This window comes from Entelurus aequoreus, linkage group LG01, assembly GCF_033978785.1.
Source record: "Entelurus aequoreus isolate RoL-2023_Sb linkage group LG01, RoL_Eaeq_v1.1, whole genome shotgun sequence".
Classification (NCBI taxonomy): domain Eukaryota; kingdom Metazoa; phylum Chordata; class Actinopteri; order Syngnathiformes; family Syngnathidae; genus Entelurus; species Entelurus aequoreus.
This window is the reverse complement of record NC_084731.1, coordinates 61836161-61853660: the sequence shown is the minus strand read 5'-3', so window position 1 is coordinate 61853660 and position 17500 is coordinate 61836161. Positions and strand designations below refer to the sequence as shown.

At 43.1% G+C, this 17500-nt stretch overlaps 2 protein-coding genes across 3 annotated transcripts in view; one reads left to right on the top strand and one right to left on the bottom strand.

Annotated features, from left to right (window-relative positions):
* The window catches only part of LOC133655510 (olfactomedin-like protein 3A), a 15734-nt gene extending 12185 nt beyond the window's left edge, over nucleotides 1–3549 (bottom strand). The window contains exon 1 of the mRNA XM_062055748.1: nucleotides 3435–3549. Within this exon, the coding sequence (XP_061911732.1) occupies nucleotides 3435–3533 (99 nt within the window). The 5' untranslated portion in view covers nucleotides 3534–3549. The remainder of the gene's footprint in view (nucleotides 1–3434) is intronic.
* Nucleotides 3550–6957: 3408 nt separating this feature from the next.
* Nucleotides 6958–17500, top strand: part of LOC133655497 (advillin-like) — a 53296-nt gene continuing 42753 nt past the window's right edge. The window contains exons 1-4 of one of the 2 annotated variants that reach the window (XM_062055726.1): nucleotides 6958–7117; nucleotides 12340–12459; nucleotides 12530–12610; nucleotides 12697–12771. In XM_062055726.1, coding sequence (XP_061911710.1) covers nucleotides 12551–12610; nucleotides 12697–12771 — 135 coding nt within the window. In that variant the 5' untranslated portion in view covers nucleotides 6958–7117; nucleotides 12340–12459; nucleotides 12530–12550. Of the gene's footprint in view, nucleotides 7118–10740; nucleotides 10829–12339; nucleotides 12460–12529; nucleotides 12611–12696; nucleotides 12772–17500 lie in introns of those variants that run through there. The other variant, XM_062055734.1, reaches the window with a different exon arrangement.

Here is a 17500-nt window from a genome sequence, read left to right as displayed (position 1 = left end):
TGTTGAACAACTTAAGCTGTACATGAAGCAAGAATGGGAAAGAATTCCACTTGTCATGATCCGTGGTCGGATCATGTTTTGTGTTATCGGTTTGTTTTGGACTCCTTTTAGTTCCTGGTTATGCACTTCCTGAGTTTAGTCACCATGGTTACTTATGATTTTCACCTGCCTTTTCGTGCACCTGTTGCTCATCAGAGATTACTATTTAAGCCTGTCATTTTCAGTTGGTCGTCCTGGCGACATTGCTTCTGTTACCCTTGCTACCCACGTTACCTGATGATACCTCTGAAATCCATGCCATAGTTCCCTGCATTCCAAGTAAGTTTTTGTTTATTGTCCATAGTTTTGCCTTTGTGGTAGTTTTGTTTCTTGGCCAAGCCAAGTTTATCTCCGCCTTGAGCGCACCTTTTGTTTGTACCCCTTAAATAAAATAAATAATGTCCTTACCTTCACGCCATGTCCGATCCAACCTTTCTTGCATCTCGGGAAAACAAACCCCCCAAAGTCCACGCCATGACAGAATGTCGCCAGCCGAAAGAAGTTTTCCCGCAAGGAAGTTGGACGAGAGAGCGTGGTAGGTCCTGCGCGCGATGGAGGAGGAAACGCTGCGCTATTCCTCCGTGGAGCGCAGAAATCTAATGTGGGGGCCAAATGGAGAACTTATTCCATTAAACTCCGTGTGGCCCCACAATGTTGGCGCGTCGCTCCATTCCCAGAAGCGCCGGCAAAAGCAAAAGCCGTCAGGAAGGGCTTCTCCGAGCCGGCAGGACGCGTCGCTCCCGCAAGTTCCTCCCTCTCTGGGCGGAAGTAGATGGCAGCCCCAGGATGACATCACAGCCCAGGAAGATTTTTTTTCTCTGAACTCTTTTTCCGTTTGTCAGCCACCTCCTAAAGACTTTATTCCAAAAATAAAATATTATCAGGACATTTTTTCAAAGGTTAGATTTTGTCAACCTCAGTCACCTCCGCCCCCAGTGACTCTGACTCCGCCCCTAAGGACTCTAGCCCCGCCCATGTCAAATACCTTTCCCCTTTGTCCTCCCACACAATCTCAGGTGGGGGAGAGGAGAAAGACATTTTGGACAATTTAAAGGGGAGGATTCTACCCCCCTCCTGACCTCCTGCCACCCACCCCTAAAGACTGTTCCAGACAGCAAGGAGCGTGTCTGGTATACGCCCCTTCAGGGGGGGGCTAGGGCCGGGAGCTGTGCTGGTAGGGTGGCTCAGCTGTGCCCAGCCAGGCAGCAACCTCCAGCCCGGCCGCCACCACCAGTCTTTCGGCCTGCCAGGCAGCAACCTCCAGCCCGGCCGCCACCTCCAGTCTTTCAGCCTGCCAAGCCGCAACCTACGGCCCGTCCACCACCATCAGTCCATCGGCATGCCAAGCCGCAACCCCCAGCTAGGCCACCTCCGCCAAGCTCATGGCTAACCTCAGCCCGGGTGGGCCTGCAGACGCCACCATCATCTCCTGTGGGCCTGCAGACGCCGCCATCATCTCCTGTGGGCCTGCAGACGCCGCCATCATCTCCGGTGGGCCTGCAGACGCCACAATCATCTCCGGTTGGCCTGCAGACGCCACCATCATCTCCGGTGGGCCTGCAGACGCCACCATCTCCAGCATCTGAACCTGCTGTTCCAAGGCTAGTTCCTGTTTCTGCTCCTCGGCTAGCACCAGTTTCTGTTCCTGCTCCTCAGCTAGCACCAGTTCCTGTTCCTGCTCCTCGGCTGGCACCAGTTCCTGCTACTCGGCTAGCTCCTGTTCCTGCTCCTCAGCGAGCACCAGTAGCAGCACCATGGCTAGCACCTGTTGCTGCACCCACGCCTTCTTCGTCTGCTTCACCCACGCCTGCTTCGTCTGCCGCTGCTTCCACGCCTGACTCGTCTGCCGCTGCATCCACGCCTGCTTCGTCTGCCGCTGCGTCAACGCCTGCTTCGTCTGCTGCTGCTTTCACGCCTGACTCGTCTGCCGCTGCTTCCACGCCTGACTCGTCTGCCGCTGCGTCCACGCCTGCTTCGTCTGCCGCTGCTTCCACGCCTGACTTGTCTGCCGCTGCTTCCACGCCTGCCTCGTCCGCTGCTTCCACACCTGCCACGACGACGACAACGCGCCCACCCCCCCGTCGACCACGGATGTGGCCGCTCCCTGGTCGTCCGCCACGCCAAGTGCGCCCACCTCCCCGTCTGCCACGCATGTGGCCGTTCCCGGGTCGCCCGCCTCGCCTGCTGCAGCGGCGTTCCACTCGCCGCCGCCACTTGACTTGTCCTCGGTGGATTCGGGGACACTTAGCCTGGCGACCCACCGCCAAGTCCTCCCTCAGCCCTCCCGTGACTTTTGACCATGCTTGGTTTTTTTTGTCCTTTTTTTTTGGACATCTAGAATCTGTCCTTAAGGGGGGACTCTGTCATGATGCGTGGTCGGATCATGTTTTGTGTTATCGGTTTGTTTTGGACTCCTTTTAGTTCCTGGTTATGCACTTCCTGAGTTAAGTCACCATGGTTACTTATGATTTTCACCTGCCTTTTCGCGCACCTGTTGCTCATCAGAGACTACTATTTAAGCCTGTCATTTTCAGTTGGTCGTCCTGGCAACATTGCTTCTGTTACCCTTGCTACCCATGTTACCTGATGATACCTCTGAAATCCATGCCATAGTTCCCTGCATTCTAAGTAAGTTTTTGTTTATTGTCCATAGTTTTGCCTTTGTGGTAGTTTTGTTTCTTAGCCAAGTTTATCTCCGCCTTGAGCGCGCCTTTTGTTTGTACATCTTTTGTAGTTTAGTTTTAAAATAAATAATGTCCTTACCTTCACACCATGTCCGATCCAACCTTTCTTGCATCTCGGGAAAACAAACCCCCCAAAGTCCACGCCATGACACCACTTCAAAAATGTATCTCCTCAGTTCCCAAAGGTTTACTGAGTGTTGTTAAAGGGAAAGGCCATGTAACACAGTGGTAAAAATGCCCCTGTGACAACTTTTTTGCAATGTGTTGCTGCCATTAAATTCTAAGTTAATGATTATTTGCCCCCAAAAAAATTTTGTTTCTCAGTGTGAACATTAAATATCTTGTCTTTGCAGTCTATTCAATTGAATATAAGTTGAAAAGGATTTGCAAATCATTGTATTCTGTTTTTATTTACCATTTACACAACGTGACAACTTCACTGCTTTTGGGTTTTGTAAGTAATACAAATAATCTACAATACATGCTTTCTTTTCATGTTCTGCACATTCTTGGTAGCTTCATTCAAACTTACAGACTTCATCTGACAGATTCCTCCTAAATCCAGACCAGAAGCACGGAACCTAAACCCACAATCTCACCGCCACTTTAGTGAGAGCCGACTTTTCCAACATTTCCTGCCCACATCTGCATTCCATTGCCCGATTCCTGGAAGTCTCCCCGCCGCGGTGAGGCGAGAGGTGAGAGTCTTACCTCGATGGCGAGCAGCCTGCGCTCCAAGTAGTCGATCAGCGCTTGATGCTGCGCGCTCGCCAAGCACGCCAGACCCATCAAGATGAGCAGTACCCTCATTTTGTCTCTGCTCTTACTTAGGCCGGTGAGAAATGTGGAGGAGCCAGCGGATTCCCAGAGGTGGGCGAAAATGTTCTTCCAGCTGAGCTCAGTGGGAGGAGCCAAGAACATCTGGTGAAGATGGAGGACTCGGGCCGGTCCCCCCTTGTTTGCTCTACCTGATGACTCACTCAGGAACCGAGAAGGTAAATAAAGGATGGTTTAATGCAGGGGTAGTTAACCTTTTTGACATCTGGGCCCACTTTTCCCACTACAGAGGGACCCGGGCACACTCAAATAACACTGATTTAGGGTTCTACATTATACCGGTACTAGTATAGTATCACGGTACTAATGAAACAAAAACGGTACTATAGTTAAAAGTTAAAGTACCAATGATTGTCACACACACACTAGGTGTGGTGAAATTTGTCCTCTGCTTTTGACCCATCCCCTTGTTCACCCCCTGGGAGGTGAGTGGAGCAGTGAGCAGCAGCAGTGGCTGCGCCCGGGAATCATTTTTGGTGATTTAACCCCCAATTCCAACCCTTGATGCTGAGTGCCAAGCAGGGAGCTGATGGGTCCCATTTTTATAGTCTTTGGTATGACTCGTCCGAGATTGAACTCACAACCCACCGATCTCAGGGCGAACACCCCAACCACAAGGCCACTGAGCAGGTTTGGAAAGTTTGAAAAGTACCTGTTCCCGAGCACAACGGCGCGTCGTTGTCACGTCGTGGCATTGCTGGTTTTACGAGCAAAGGAGCATGTTCGGCAGCGCACACACACATAGTACTTACATGCTGGCACATATAGTATATATCTGTATCATGGATCAATTTAAGTGGACCCCGACTTAAACAAGTTGAAAACCTTATTCGGGTGTTACCATTTAGTGGTCAATTGTACGGAATATGTACTGTACTGTGCAATCTACTAATAAAAGTCTTAATCAATCAATCAATCATTGACTAATACACCCCCATACCATCACAGATGCTGGTTTTTTAACTTTGCGCCTACAACAGTCCGGATGGTTCTTTTCCTCTCTGGTCCACAGTTTCCAAAAAAAAATTGAAATGTGGACTCCTCAGACCACAGAACACTTTTCCACTTTGCGAAGCGTTTCTGGGTGTTGTTGATAAATGGTTCTGGCTTTGCATAGTACAGTTTTAACTTGCACTTACAGATGTAGTGACCAACTGTAGTTACTGACAGTGTTTTTTTTTAAAGTTTTCCTGAGCCCATGTGGTGATATCCTTTACACACTGATGTCGATTTTTGATGCAGTACCGCCGGAGGGATTGCCTTGCCGCTTACGTGCAATGCTTTCTCCAGATTCTCTGAACCTTTTGGTGATATTACGGACCGTAGATAGTGAAATCCCAAAATTCATTGCAATAGCTGGTTGAGAAATGTTGTTGTTGTTAAACAATTTGCTCAGGCATTTGTTGACAAAGTGGTGACCCTCGCCCCATTCTTGTTTGTGAATGACTGAGCATTTCATGGAAGCTGCTTTTATACCCAATCATGGCACCCACCTGTTCCCAATTAGCCTGTTCACCTGTGGGGTGTTCCAAATAAGTGTTTGATGAACATTCCTCAACTTTCTCAGTCTTTTTTGCCACTTGTGCCAGCTTTTTTGAAACATGTTGCAGGCATCACATTCCAAATGAGCTAATATTTGCAAAAAATAACAAAGTTTACCAGTTCCGACGTTAAGTATTTTGTGTTTGCAGTCTATTCAATTGAATATAAGTTGAAAAGGATTTGCAAATTATTGTATTCTGTTTTTATTTACCATTTACAGTTGTGGTCAAACGTTTACATACACTTGTAAAGAACATAATGTCATGGCTGTTTTGAGTTTCTAATAATTTCTACAACTCTTATTTTTTTGTGATAGAGTAATTGGAGCACATACTTGTTGGTCACAAAAAACAATCGTGAAGTTTGGTTCTTTTATGAATTTATTATGGGTCTACTGAAAATGTGAGCAAATCTGCTGGGTCAAAAGTATACATACAGCAATGTTAATATTTGCTTACATGTCCCTTGGCAAGTTTCACTGCAATAAGGCGCTTTTGGTAGCCATCCACAAGCTTCTGGCAAGCTTCTGCTTGAATTGTTGACCACTCCTCTTGACAAAATTGGTGCAGTTCAGCTAAATGTGTTGGTTTTCTGACATGGACTTGTTTCTTCAGCATTGTCCACACATTTAAGTCAGGACTTTGGGAAGGCCATTCTAAAACCTTAATTCTAGCCTGATTTAGCCATTCCTTTACCACTTTTGACGTGTGTTTGGGGTCATTGTCCTGTTGGAACACCCAACTGCTCCCAAGACCCAACCTCCGGGCTGATGAATTTAGGTTTCCCTGAAGAATTTGGAGGTAATCCTCCTTTTTCATTGTTCCGTTGGGGACGGCATGGCGCGGTTGGGAGAGTGGCCGTGCCAGCAACCTGAGGGTTCCTGGTACGATCCCCAGCTTCTAACAACCTAGTCACATCCGTTGTGTCCTTGAGCAAGACACTTCACCCTTGCTCCTAATGGGTCGTGGCCGCCATCAGTGTATGAATGTGTGTGTGAATGGGTGAATGTGGAAATAGTGTCAAAGCGCTTTGAGTACCTTGAAGGTAGAAAAGCGCTATACAAGTATAACCCATTTACCATTTAAAGCACCAGTTCCATTGGCAGCACAACAGGCCCAGAGCATAATACTACCACCACCATGCTTGACGGTGGGCCTGGTGTTCCTGGGATTAAAGGCCTCACCTTTTCTCCTCCAAACATATTGCTGGGTATTGTGGCCAAACAGCTTAATTTTTGTTTCATCTGACCACAGAACTTTCCTCCAGAAGGTCTTATCTTTGTCCATGTGATGTCAGACGAAACAAATATTGAGCTGTTTGGCCACAATAGCAGACTTGCTCACATTTTCAGTAGACCAATAATAAATTCATAAAAGAACCAAACTTCATGAATGTTTTTTGTGACCAACAAGTATGTGCTCCAATAACTCTATCACAAAAAAACAAGAGTTGTAGAAATGATTGGAAACTCAAGACAGCCATGACATTATGTTCTTTACAAGTGTATGTAAACTTTTGACCACGACTGTACACAATGTGCCAACTTCTCTGGTTTTGGGTTTTGTAGTTGAGACTCAACAGTGCCTCTGCTGGTTGTAAACGAGTACTGCGCTCCATAACCACAAACACGTAGCAAGTTTTCCCTCCGATTACTACTGCTTTCAACAATAATGATCATCGTTGTCATCTCAGGTTGGTTCGGGACTGGTCAATCACAGTACCTACAGGGTTTTCCTTGGAAATTCGTAGTTCTGACTATGAAAAGCATTCAAGCTATGAGGGTGCGCCCCCTAGTGGTCCCCTTCAGCGCAGAAGGATCATAGAGTGACTTTGGAAAGGAGCGACAGTTAGTCAGTGCGGTCTTGTCTTTATGGCATCGTTGCCTTTCAGTCCATGATCTTCACAGTCCAATACTGTCAAAGTGATCTGCTTTTGGGAAAGCGTACCCATGTTATTGTCGAGTGGCACACCATTAAACAAGAAGAAGAAGGCTATTCCATCCAGGACTGGGACTGGTAAGTGTAACATGTTTTTGTTGTATTGCAGACTAACACTAATATGAATTCCTGTAGAATGATGGTGGTAATCATTCCACCAGATAACATCTTTCAATACACACAGGATGCTTTCTTCTGACTTTGCATGAGTGATAGTTTCCTCTCAGTTTACTGATGGACATTTAGGTTGCTTACATTAGTTGGTTACTCACTTTATTGCTGCAGGAAAGACAAAACTGCTATGTCATTGAAAAGACGTAAGCACCTCCAACTGTTGGAAAAAAGACTTAGGTGAAATTCTTGGCTCAGGCTGTGTGGTTCATAACCATTTTCCAGTGACTGTGGCATGCTTTCAACTTTATTTCCAGTGGAGGCATGAAAAAAAATGGTCTCAAGTATTAAGGTTTTGCAATATATTTTAAAAGGTTGTTTAACTTGCTCACTGCTTTGTTTTCCAGTGTGTTTAATGGTTTACCCAGCTTTTCAATCTATTGACCGTGCTACAAAATGAATAGTAGGCTTTTTTTTTTAGACAGGAAAAATGTCATTCACTTTCATCTGTAGGTCTTTGTCATGTCCATGGCCTTGTAACTGAGACATGCAGACTACGGCGTTTTAAGTAATGAAGTATTACCCGGTTTTCCACGCTATAAGCTAAGAAGAAAAGATGTGGCTAATCTATGTATTTTTCATTGTTTTGTACACAACTAACTTCTGTAATAGACTAAAAGGTGTTATTGTTTGTGCTGTGGCGCCATCTTTTGGACGGGTTTGCTTACTGTGGCTGCTGTGAGCTAAAGTCTACGCTATTTCCTCTTTTTCTGTGCCTTAAACCGGAAGGAGAAGTGCCGTTCCGTCTACTAATCTTTAAATAACGTTTTCCCGTTCTGTCGACTAATCTTTAAATAACGTCTACTAATCTTTAAAAAACGTTTCTGCTCGGATAGTTTCTTCCTTCTTCACTCGAAGTAACGTTTGTAAATACAGCTTTTCAAGTAATGTAGTATTACCCTATTTTCCACACTATAAGCCCCTACTTTCCTCCCAGGCTTTGAGCCCTGCGGCTTATAAGAAAAGGTACAGCTAATCTATGGATTTTTCATTGTTTTGTACACAACAAACTTCTGTAGTAGACTAAAAGGTGTGTTAGTGTTTGTCCTATGGTGCCATCTTTTGGACGGGTTTGCTCACTGCAGGTGCTGTGGGTTGAAAGTCTACGGTATTTCCTCCTTTTCTGTGCCTTAAACCAGAAGGATATGTGCCGTTCCGTCCACTAATCTTTAAATAACGTTACTACTCGTATAGTTTCTTCATTCCTCACTCCAAGCAATGTTTGTAAGTTTTTTACAATATAACTAATGTCACCATGGAGTTTTTGAGTCTGTTTAGCTGTTTGGAGAACTGTCTTACGCAACTAGCGGACGGGTACATGACGATGACTTCTGTTTTTTTTTATTAGCCGTTTTACTGCCATGTTACAGACACCGTTTGGAAACAATTAGGGTATGTAAATAAACATATACAGAACATTTCTGTGTAATTAACACATTTCACAACGTATCTGTGGCTAATATATGGGAAAATATTTTTTTCCTTTTTCGTGCCTTAAACCGGAAGTATATGCCCCGTTCCATCTACTAATCTTTAAATAACGTTTCTACTCGTATAGTTTCTACATTTTTCACTCCAAGTAACGTTTATAAATACCGCGTTTCAAGTAATGTTAGTATCACCCTATTTTCCACACCATAAGCCCCTACTCTTTTCCTGCGGTTTATAGGAAAGGGTGCGGCTAATCTATGGATTTTTCATTGTTTTGTACACAACAAACTTCCGTAGTATACTGAAAGGTGTGTTAGTGTTTGTCCTGTGGTGCCATCTTTTGGACGGGTTCACTCACTGCAGGTGCTGTGAGTTGAAAGTCTACGGTATTTCCTTCTTTTCTGTGCCTTAAAGATAAGTGCCGCTCCGTCTACTAATCTTTAAATAACGTTTCTACTCGTATAGTTTCTTTATTCTTCACTCCAAATTACGTTTGTAAGTTTTTTACAATATAACTAACGTCACCGTGGAGTTTTTGAGTCTGTTCAGCTGTTTGGAGAGCCAGCTTACGCAACTAGCGGGCGGGTACATGACGATGACTTCTGTTTTGTTTGATCATCCGTTTTACTGCCGTGTTACAGACATCGTTTGGAAACAATTAAGGTATGTAAATGAACATTTACAGGATATTTCTGTGCAAATAACACATTGCGCAACGTATCTGCGGCTAATATATAGGAAAATATTTTTTTCTTCTCAAATTTAGTGTGTGCGGCTTATATACCGGTGCGCCCTGTAGTCCGGAAAATACGGCAACCTGAATAAATGATGGGCTAGAATAGCATGTTGGTTTATAACAGGAAACCAAATATTGTTGACAAACATATTGCAGCATGATACTGGTTAAAAAAATTGATTTAATTTAGTTGGATTTCTGGCCGCTTTTTACACACAGCACGCATTTTACTGTAAGAAGCATACATGTGATTCCTCAAAACCTGCACGCATTTCCATATAGTTACTGTTTCCATACATTTATTTTATTTGTGGGCGGCCCAGCATAATTACAGTGGGACTGCTACAAATGAATTTGGCGAGACAAAAAGTGTTTTTTGATAAATGCATTTTTTAAAACATTTATCTGAAACGAGGTCCTTCGAGGTGAAGGTGCGTTACCACCGCTGTCAAGTTGAGCCGTGGAAGCGTGCCGAATATCTCCAAAAGCGCTCAGCCTGGCCTTGCACTAGCGGGAGTTGTGACTGGAGATCAGTGAAACATTGGTTCAAGGTTTGTTTTAATAGTACCCGGTGGTAAAATAGTTGTGCAGACATTTGTAATTCAGCGCAAAGACAGAATGAAGCAAGCAAACACAAATCATATAAAACATAAAAACATTTTTTTTAAAAGACAAACGATCGCCACTACACATGCACACTGTAGAACAACAAAATATGATACCTAATAAACCAATAAAATCATTGAGAATAAAGTGCTGTGGCATAATAAATAAATAAAATACAAAACCCAAAACCAGTGAAGTTGTCACGTTGTGTAAATGGTAAATAAAAACAGAATACAATGATTTGCAAATCCTTTTCAACTTATATTCAATTGAATAGACTGCAAAGACAAGATATTTAATGTTCACACTGAGAAACTTTTGTTATTTTTTGCAAATATTAGCTCATTTGGAATTTGATGCCCGCAACATGTTTGAAAAGAGCTGGCACAAGTGGCAAAAAAGACTGAGAAAGTTGAGAAATGCTCATCAAACACTTATTTGGAACATCCCACAGGTGAACAGGCTAATTGGGAACAGGTGGGTGCCATGATTGGGTATAAAAGCAGCTTCCATGAAATGCTCAGTCATTCACAAACAAGGATGGGGCGAGGGTCACCACTTTGTCAACAAATGCGTGAGCAAATTGTCCAACAGTTTAAGAACAACATTTCTCAACCAGCTATTGCAAGGAATTTAGGGATTTTACCATCTACGGTCCGCAATATCATCAAAAGGTTTAGAGAATCTGGAGAAATCACTGCACGTAACATTGAATGCCTGTGACCTTTGATCCCTCAGGCGGTACTGCATCAAAAAGCGACATCAGTGTGTAAAGGATATCACCACATGGGCTCAGGAACACTTCAGAAAACCACTGTCAGTAACTACAGTTGGTCACTACATCTGTAAGTGCAAGTTAAAACTCTGACAAGTCCACATTTCAAATTGTTTCTGGACGTCGTGTCCTCCGGAATAAAAAGGAAAATAACCATCCGGACTGTTCTAGGCGCAAAGTTGAAAAGCCAGCATCTGTGATGGTATGGGGGTGTATTAGTGCCCAAGGCATGGGTAACTTACACATCTGTGAAGGCACCATTAATGCTGAAAGGTACATACAGGTTTTGGAGCAACATATGTTGCCAACCAAGCAACGTCATCATGGACGCCCCTGCTTATTTCAGCAAGACAATGCCAAGCCACGTGATACAACAGCGTGGCTTCGTAGTAAAAGAATGCGGGTACTAGACTGGCCTGCCTGTAGTCCAGACCTGTCTCCCATTGAAAATGTGTGGCGCATTATGAAGCCTAAAATACCACAATGGAGACCCCGGACTGTTGAACAACTTAAGCTGTACATCAAGCAAGAATGGGAAAGAATTCCACTTCAAAAATGTGTCTCCTCAGTTCCCAAACGTTTACTGAGTGTTGTTAAAAGGAAAGGCCATGTAACACAGTGGTAAAAATGCCCCTGTGACAACTTTTTTGCAATGTGTTGCTGCCATTAAATTCTAAGTTAATGATTATTTGCACAAAAAAAAAGAAGTTTCTCAGTGTGAACATTAAATATCTTGTCTTTGCAGTCTATTCAATTGAATATAAATTGAAAAGGATTTGCAAATCATTGTATTCTGATTTTATTGACCATTTACACAACGTGACAAAGTCACTGGTTTTGGGGTTTGTACATATAACTATAGCAGGTAGGAAAAATTGCAGAAAAATGACTGGCTTTATTTATTTTTTTATTTGGGGGGGGGGGGGGGGTACACATCTGTCATAAGATGCCAGATCGCTACAAGAATACACACCTAATTGACAGGATTAAATCTGATCAGGAAAAGTGGAATAATTTACATGTAACTATAGCAGGTAGGGTTAGTTGCATAAAAATGAAAGTTTTTTTTTTTTGTTTTTGTTTTTTTTTGGCAGGGGGGATGTGTCTGTTTCTCAGTACCTGAATTATTATTTCCCTATCATATGAATAAATAAAAAATTTTTTTTTAAAAACACACACACACTCCCTCACACTGACATACTGTACGTTACCGTATTGTATAGATATTATTATTTTAAGAGTCAGTATTTCACATGCATGAACTGAAACCGTGTTACTACGCAGAACAGCACAGATTTTTAAAGGAATCTTTCAATATTCCAAAAATGTTCCCTACTAACTACCAATGGATTCAAATGTGGTGGAAAATGTCACTCCTTTGTAACCTTACTGTTACCATGGTAACACAAGCCTGTGTTAACAACAGTCAATGAACATGTCCTTTCCCACTCCTCCGATATTTAATTCAATAAAATCATCCAAAGTGTCTTCAAGACATGTTTTATTCAAATCCTGTGTGTCAAATGATGCTGAGCATGTTTCTTTTGAATGCGGAATCTTTTTGTGCCACTTTGCCTACAGCATGCTGTCGTCCTCTGTGATTGGCCAGAACTTTGTGAGGTCCTGAAACACGCAAATTGATGCAAATCCTTTAGGTGCCTTGAAGTGGATTGAAGGACTTTTGTTATCAACTGTTGAAAGGTATGTTTGATATTATTATTAGTTATCTCATGTTTTTGGTGTGTCAACATGTTGCCATGTCTGTTTTCAGGTGAAACCACAGAGGTGCAACATGGAATATGCATTTCGAGCTGTAACTCACACCCCCGGGATTCTAATCTGGAGAATTGAGGTAATTTGCTTCCTGCTGGATGCTGACTAAACAAAAGACTCGTGCAGTGTAATGGTGGAAACAGACCTGCTCTCTTTGTGCACTAGAAAATGGAGCTGGTTCAAGTCCCTGAGAAATCCTACGGACACTTTTATGAGGGGGACTGCTATGTTCTTCTCTATGTAAGTAACATGATGTTTGTGGCTGCTGTCATTGATACAACCTTGGAGCTACTAATATTTTGGTACCGGTACCCAAAGGTATTTCGATACTTTTCAAAAAAAAGGGCACCACAAGAAAATGGCATTATTGCCGTTATTTTAACAAAAAAATCTTAGGGTACATTAAACATATGTTTATTACTGCAATGTAGTCCTTAAATAAAATAGTGAACATACTAGACAACTTGTCTTTTAGTAGTAAGTAAGTAAACAAAGACTCCTAATTAGTTTGCTGACATATGCAGTAACATATTGTGTCAGTTATATTCTATTATTTTGTCAAAATTATGAAGGACAAACTGTAAAAATGAATTATTAATCTACTTGTTCATTTACTGTTATTATATGCTTATTTTCTGTTTTAACAAGTTCTATCTACACTTCTGTTAAAATGTAATAATCACTTATTCTAATGTTGTTTGCATTCTTTACATTAGTTTTGGATGATACCACACATTTAGGTGTCGATCCGATATCAAGTAGTTACAGGATCATACATTGGTCATATTCAAAGTCCTCATGTGTTCAAGGACGTATTTCTTGAGTTTATAAACATGAATTTAAAAGAAAAAAGATTTTGTGACGATAAAAAATATCAATGTAATCATAGTAGTATCGACTCGATACGCTCTTGTACTTGGTATCATTACAGTGGATGTCAGGTGTAGATCCACCCATGGCATTTGTTACATTGTGACACCGGTGAGCTATTGTATCCTCCTACGGTGTGTAGTGAAGCATGTTTAGCTATTCCTCGTCCTCCAGTGATAATGGTACATGTAAGAAAGGTACTTTATTTGTCGCAATGGAGGCCAGGATTAGAAGTAGCTAAAACACTGCCGACTGCGGATGGATGTTAGCCCCTAGCTAGCTAACCATGTCTTAAAGCACCTCTTCCTGAGGGCATTTTAGTGTTATAACTTCACCTTTATCTTTAGTTTTTACACCAAAATGCATCCATTCTCCCTTTTCTGTCTACACTCTGTGTCTGCTTGTAAGTACTCTGTGTGTGTGCGCTGCCAACTGACAACGACGCGCCGTCATGCCCATAAAAAAAAAAAATGGCTTTACGGAGTATAGTACTGTTTTTGATTCCTAAGTACCTCGATACTATACAACCATACTTTGAGCCATTGGAACTATTAACTACAATCAAATCCTGCATCCCGCCCACGTCCGATTGACATATTTAATTAATTTGTATCCAATAAGTACATTCATTTAAAACCTAAATAATTAACTAATTGAAAAAAAAAGTGGAAAACGATTATGAATTGAACAAACACGCTAATTTACAGTCAATTTAAAGGCCTACTGAAATGAAATGTTCTTATTTAAATGGGGATAGCAGGTCCATTCTATGTGTCATACTTGATCATTTTGCGATATTGCCATATTTTTGCTGAAAGGATTTAGTAGAGAACATCGACGATAAAGTTCGCAACTTTTGGTCGCTGATAAAAAAGCCTTGCCTGTACCGGAAGTAGCGTGACGTCACAGGTTGAAGAGCTCCTCACATCTGCACATTGTTTACACCAGCAGCGAGAGCGATTCGGACCGAGAAAGCGACTATTACCCCATTAATTTGAGCGAGGATGAAAGATTTGTGGATGAGGAAAGTGAGAGTGAAGGATTAGAGTGCAGTGCAGGACGCCAGGGTGTATCTTTTTTCGCTCTGACCGTAACTTAGGTACAAGGGCTCATTGGATTCCACACTTTCTCCTTTTTCTATTGTGGATCACGGATTTGTATTTTAAACCACCTCGGATACTATATCCTCTTGAAAATGAGAGTCGAGAACGCGAAATGGACAGTCACAGTGACTTTTATCTCCACGACAATACATCGGTGAAGCACTTTAGCTTCGGAGTTAACGTCATAGCATCGTGCTTAACTGCGGATAGAAACAGAAGAAACATGCCCCTGACTGGAAGGATAGACAGAAGATCAACAATACTACTATTACTTCTACTATCAGGAGACACCGAACCAAACCCTGGACCTGTAACCACACGGTTAATGCTGTCCAGCCTGGCGAAGCCTAGCAATGCTGTTGTTAATGACGCCATTGAAGCTAACTTAGCTACGGGACCTCGACAGAGCTATGCTAAAAACATTAGCTCTCCACCTACGCCAGCCCTCATCTGCTCATCAACACCCGTGCTCACCTGCGTTCCAGCGATCGACGGCGCGACGAAGGACTTCACCACGATCATCGGTGCGGTCGGCGGCTAGCGTCGGATAGCGCGTCTGCTATCCAACTCAAAGTCCTCCTGGTTGTGTTGCTGCAGCCAGCCGTTAATACACCGATCCCACCTACAACTTTTTTCTTTGCTGTCTCCATTTTTCATTAAACTAATTGCAAAAGATTCACCAACACAGATGTCCAAAATACTGTGGAATTTTTCGATGAAAACAGACGCTGTTTGTATTGGGACACAATGGTGTCCCAATACTTCCGTTAAATCCGTGACGTCATGCGCAAACGTCATCATACCGAGACGTTTTCAGCCGGATATTTCCCGGGAAATTTAAAATTGCACTTTATAAGTTAACCCGGCCGTATTGGCATGTGTTGCAATGTTAAGATTTCATCATTGATATATAAACTATCAGACTGCGTGGTCGGTAGTAGTGGGTTTCAGTAGGCCTTTAAGAGCTTAATTGGCAAAGTTAGTAGAGTGGCTGTGCCAGCAATCGGAGGGTTGCTGGTTACTGGGGTTCAATCCCCACCTTCTACCATCCTAGTCACGTCCGTTGTGTCCTTGGGCAAGACACTTCACCCTTGCTCCTGATGGGTGCTGGTTAGCGCATTGCATGGCAGCTCCCGCCATCAGTGTGTGAATGTGTGTGTGAATGGGTGAATGTGGAAATACTGTCAAAGCGCTTTGAGTACCTTGAAGGTAGAAAAGCGCTTACAAGTATAACCCATTTATCATTTATCGTTATTTAATTTTAACTCAAAACACTCGTCTGCCATTGAAATTGATTGAAATCAATTGAGTTGGTTCTTACCCTCCCGAAACAGCACCACAAATAACATGCCTTTTAAAAAGAAAAACTAACTTTAATATTGTATAAGAACAATATTATGGAATAATACTAGTAACAACTGCAGTGGTTTTATGAAATCATGTAATAATAATGTACAGCAATTACATTAAAGACTGGAATTCTACAGCATCTGCTTTCAGCTGCTTCTCTGTCAAACACACCGTCGGCAGCTTTTCTATATTTGCCGATGAGAGTTGTTTTGTCTTTACAAGCACATTCGTTATGGCGATCAGGACAACCTAAAATCATCAGCCCGGAGGTTTGGGTCTTGGGTGCAGTTGGGTGTTCCAACAGGACAATGACCCCAAACACACGTCAAAAGTGGTAAAGGAATGGCTAAATCAGGCTAGAATGAAGGTTTTCAAATGGCCTTCCCAAAGTCCTGACGTGTGGACAATGCTGAAGAAACAAGTCCATGTCAGAAAACCAACACATTTAGCTGAACTGCACCAATTTTGTCAAGAGGAGTGGTCAAAAATTCAAGCAGAAGCTTGCCAGAAGCTTGTGGATGACTACCAAAAGCGCCTTATTGCAGTGAAACTTGCCAAGGGACATGTAAGCAAATATTAACATTGCTGTATGTATACTTTTGACCCAGCAGATTTGCTCACATTTTCAGTAGACCCATAATAAATTCATAAAGGAACCAAACTTCATGAATGTTTTTTGTGACCAACAAGTATGTGCTCCAATCACTCTATCACAAAAAATAAGAGTTGTAGAAAGTATTGGAAACTCAAGACAGCCATGACATTATGTTCTTTACAAATGTATGTCAACTTTTGACCACGACTATTTTGGTCAGGTACGTGGCAGAGGGGGTTGTTAATCAGTTTCAGCTGCATTGGTGTTGATGTAATTAACAACAGGTGCACTAGAGGGGCAACAACGAGATGGCCCCCAAAACAGGACTGTTTTTGCAGGTGGAGGCCATTTAAAGCTCCTCCTTCTTGATCTTTTTTAACTGTTTTTCCACAAGTGTTGGCTTTAGCTAGAGTCATTATCACGACTGGGAGCATGAGGTGATTTCTTAACCCTCCTGAAGTTGCGCGGATTGTCCTACTCCTCTAGGATGGCACATCCATGCGTGCTGTTGCAAGAAGATTTGATGTGTCTCCTAGTACAATCTCCAGAGCATGGAGGAGATTCCAGGAGACAGGCAGTTACTCTAGGAGAGCTGGACAGGGCCGTAGACGGTCCTCATCCCATCAGCAGGACCGATATCTGCTGCTTTGTGCAAGGAGGAACAGGTAGAGAACTGCCCGAGCCCTACAGAATGACCTCCAGCAGGCTACTGGTGTGAATGTCTCTGCCCAAACAGTCAGAAACAGACTTCACGAGGGTGGCCTCAGGGCACGACGTCCTGTAGTGTGTCCTGTGCTCACTGCTCAGAACTGTGGAGCTCGATTGGCATTTGCCATAGAACACCAGAATTGGCAAGTCCGCCACTGGCGCCCTGTGCTTTTCACAGATGAGAGCAGGTTTACCCTGAGCACCTGTGATAGACGTGAAAGGGTCTGGAGAAGCCAAGGAGAGGGCTATGCTGCCTGCAACATCATTCAGCATGACCCGTTCAGTGGTGGGTCAGTGATGGTCTGGGGAGGCATTTCCATGGAGGGACGAACAGTCCTCTACA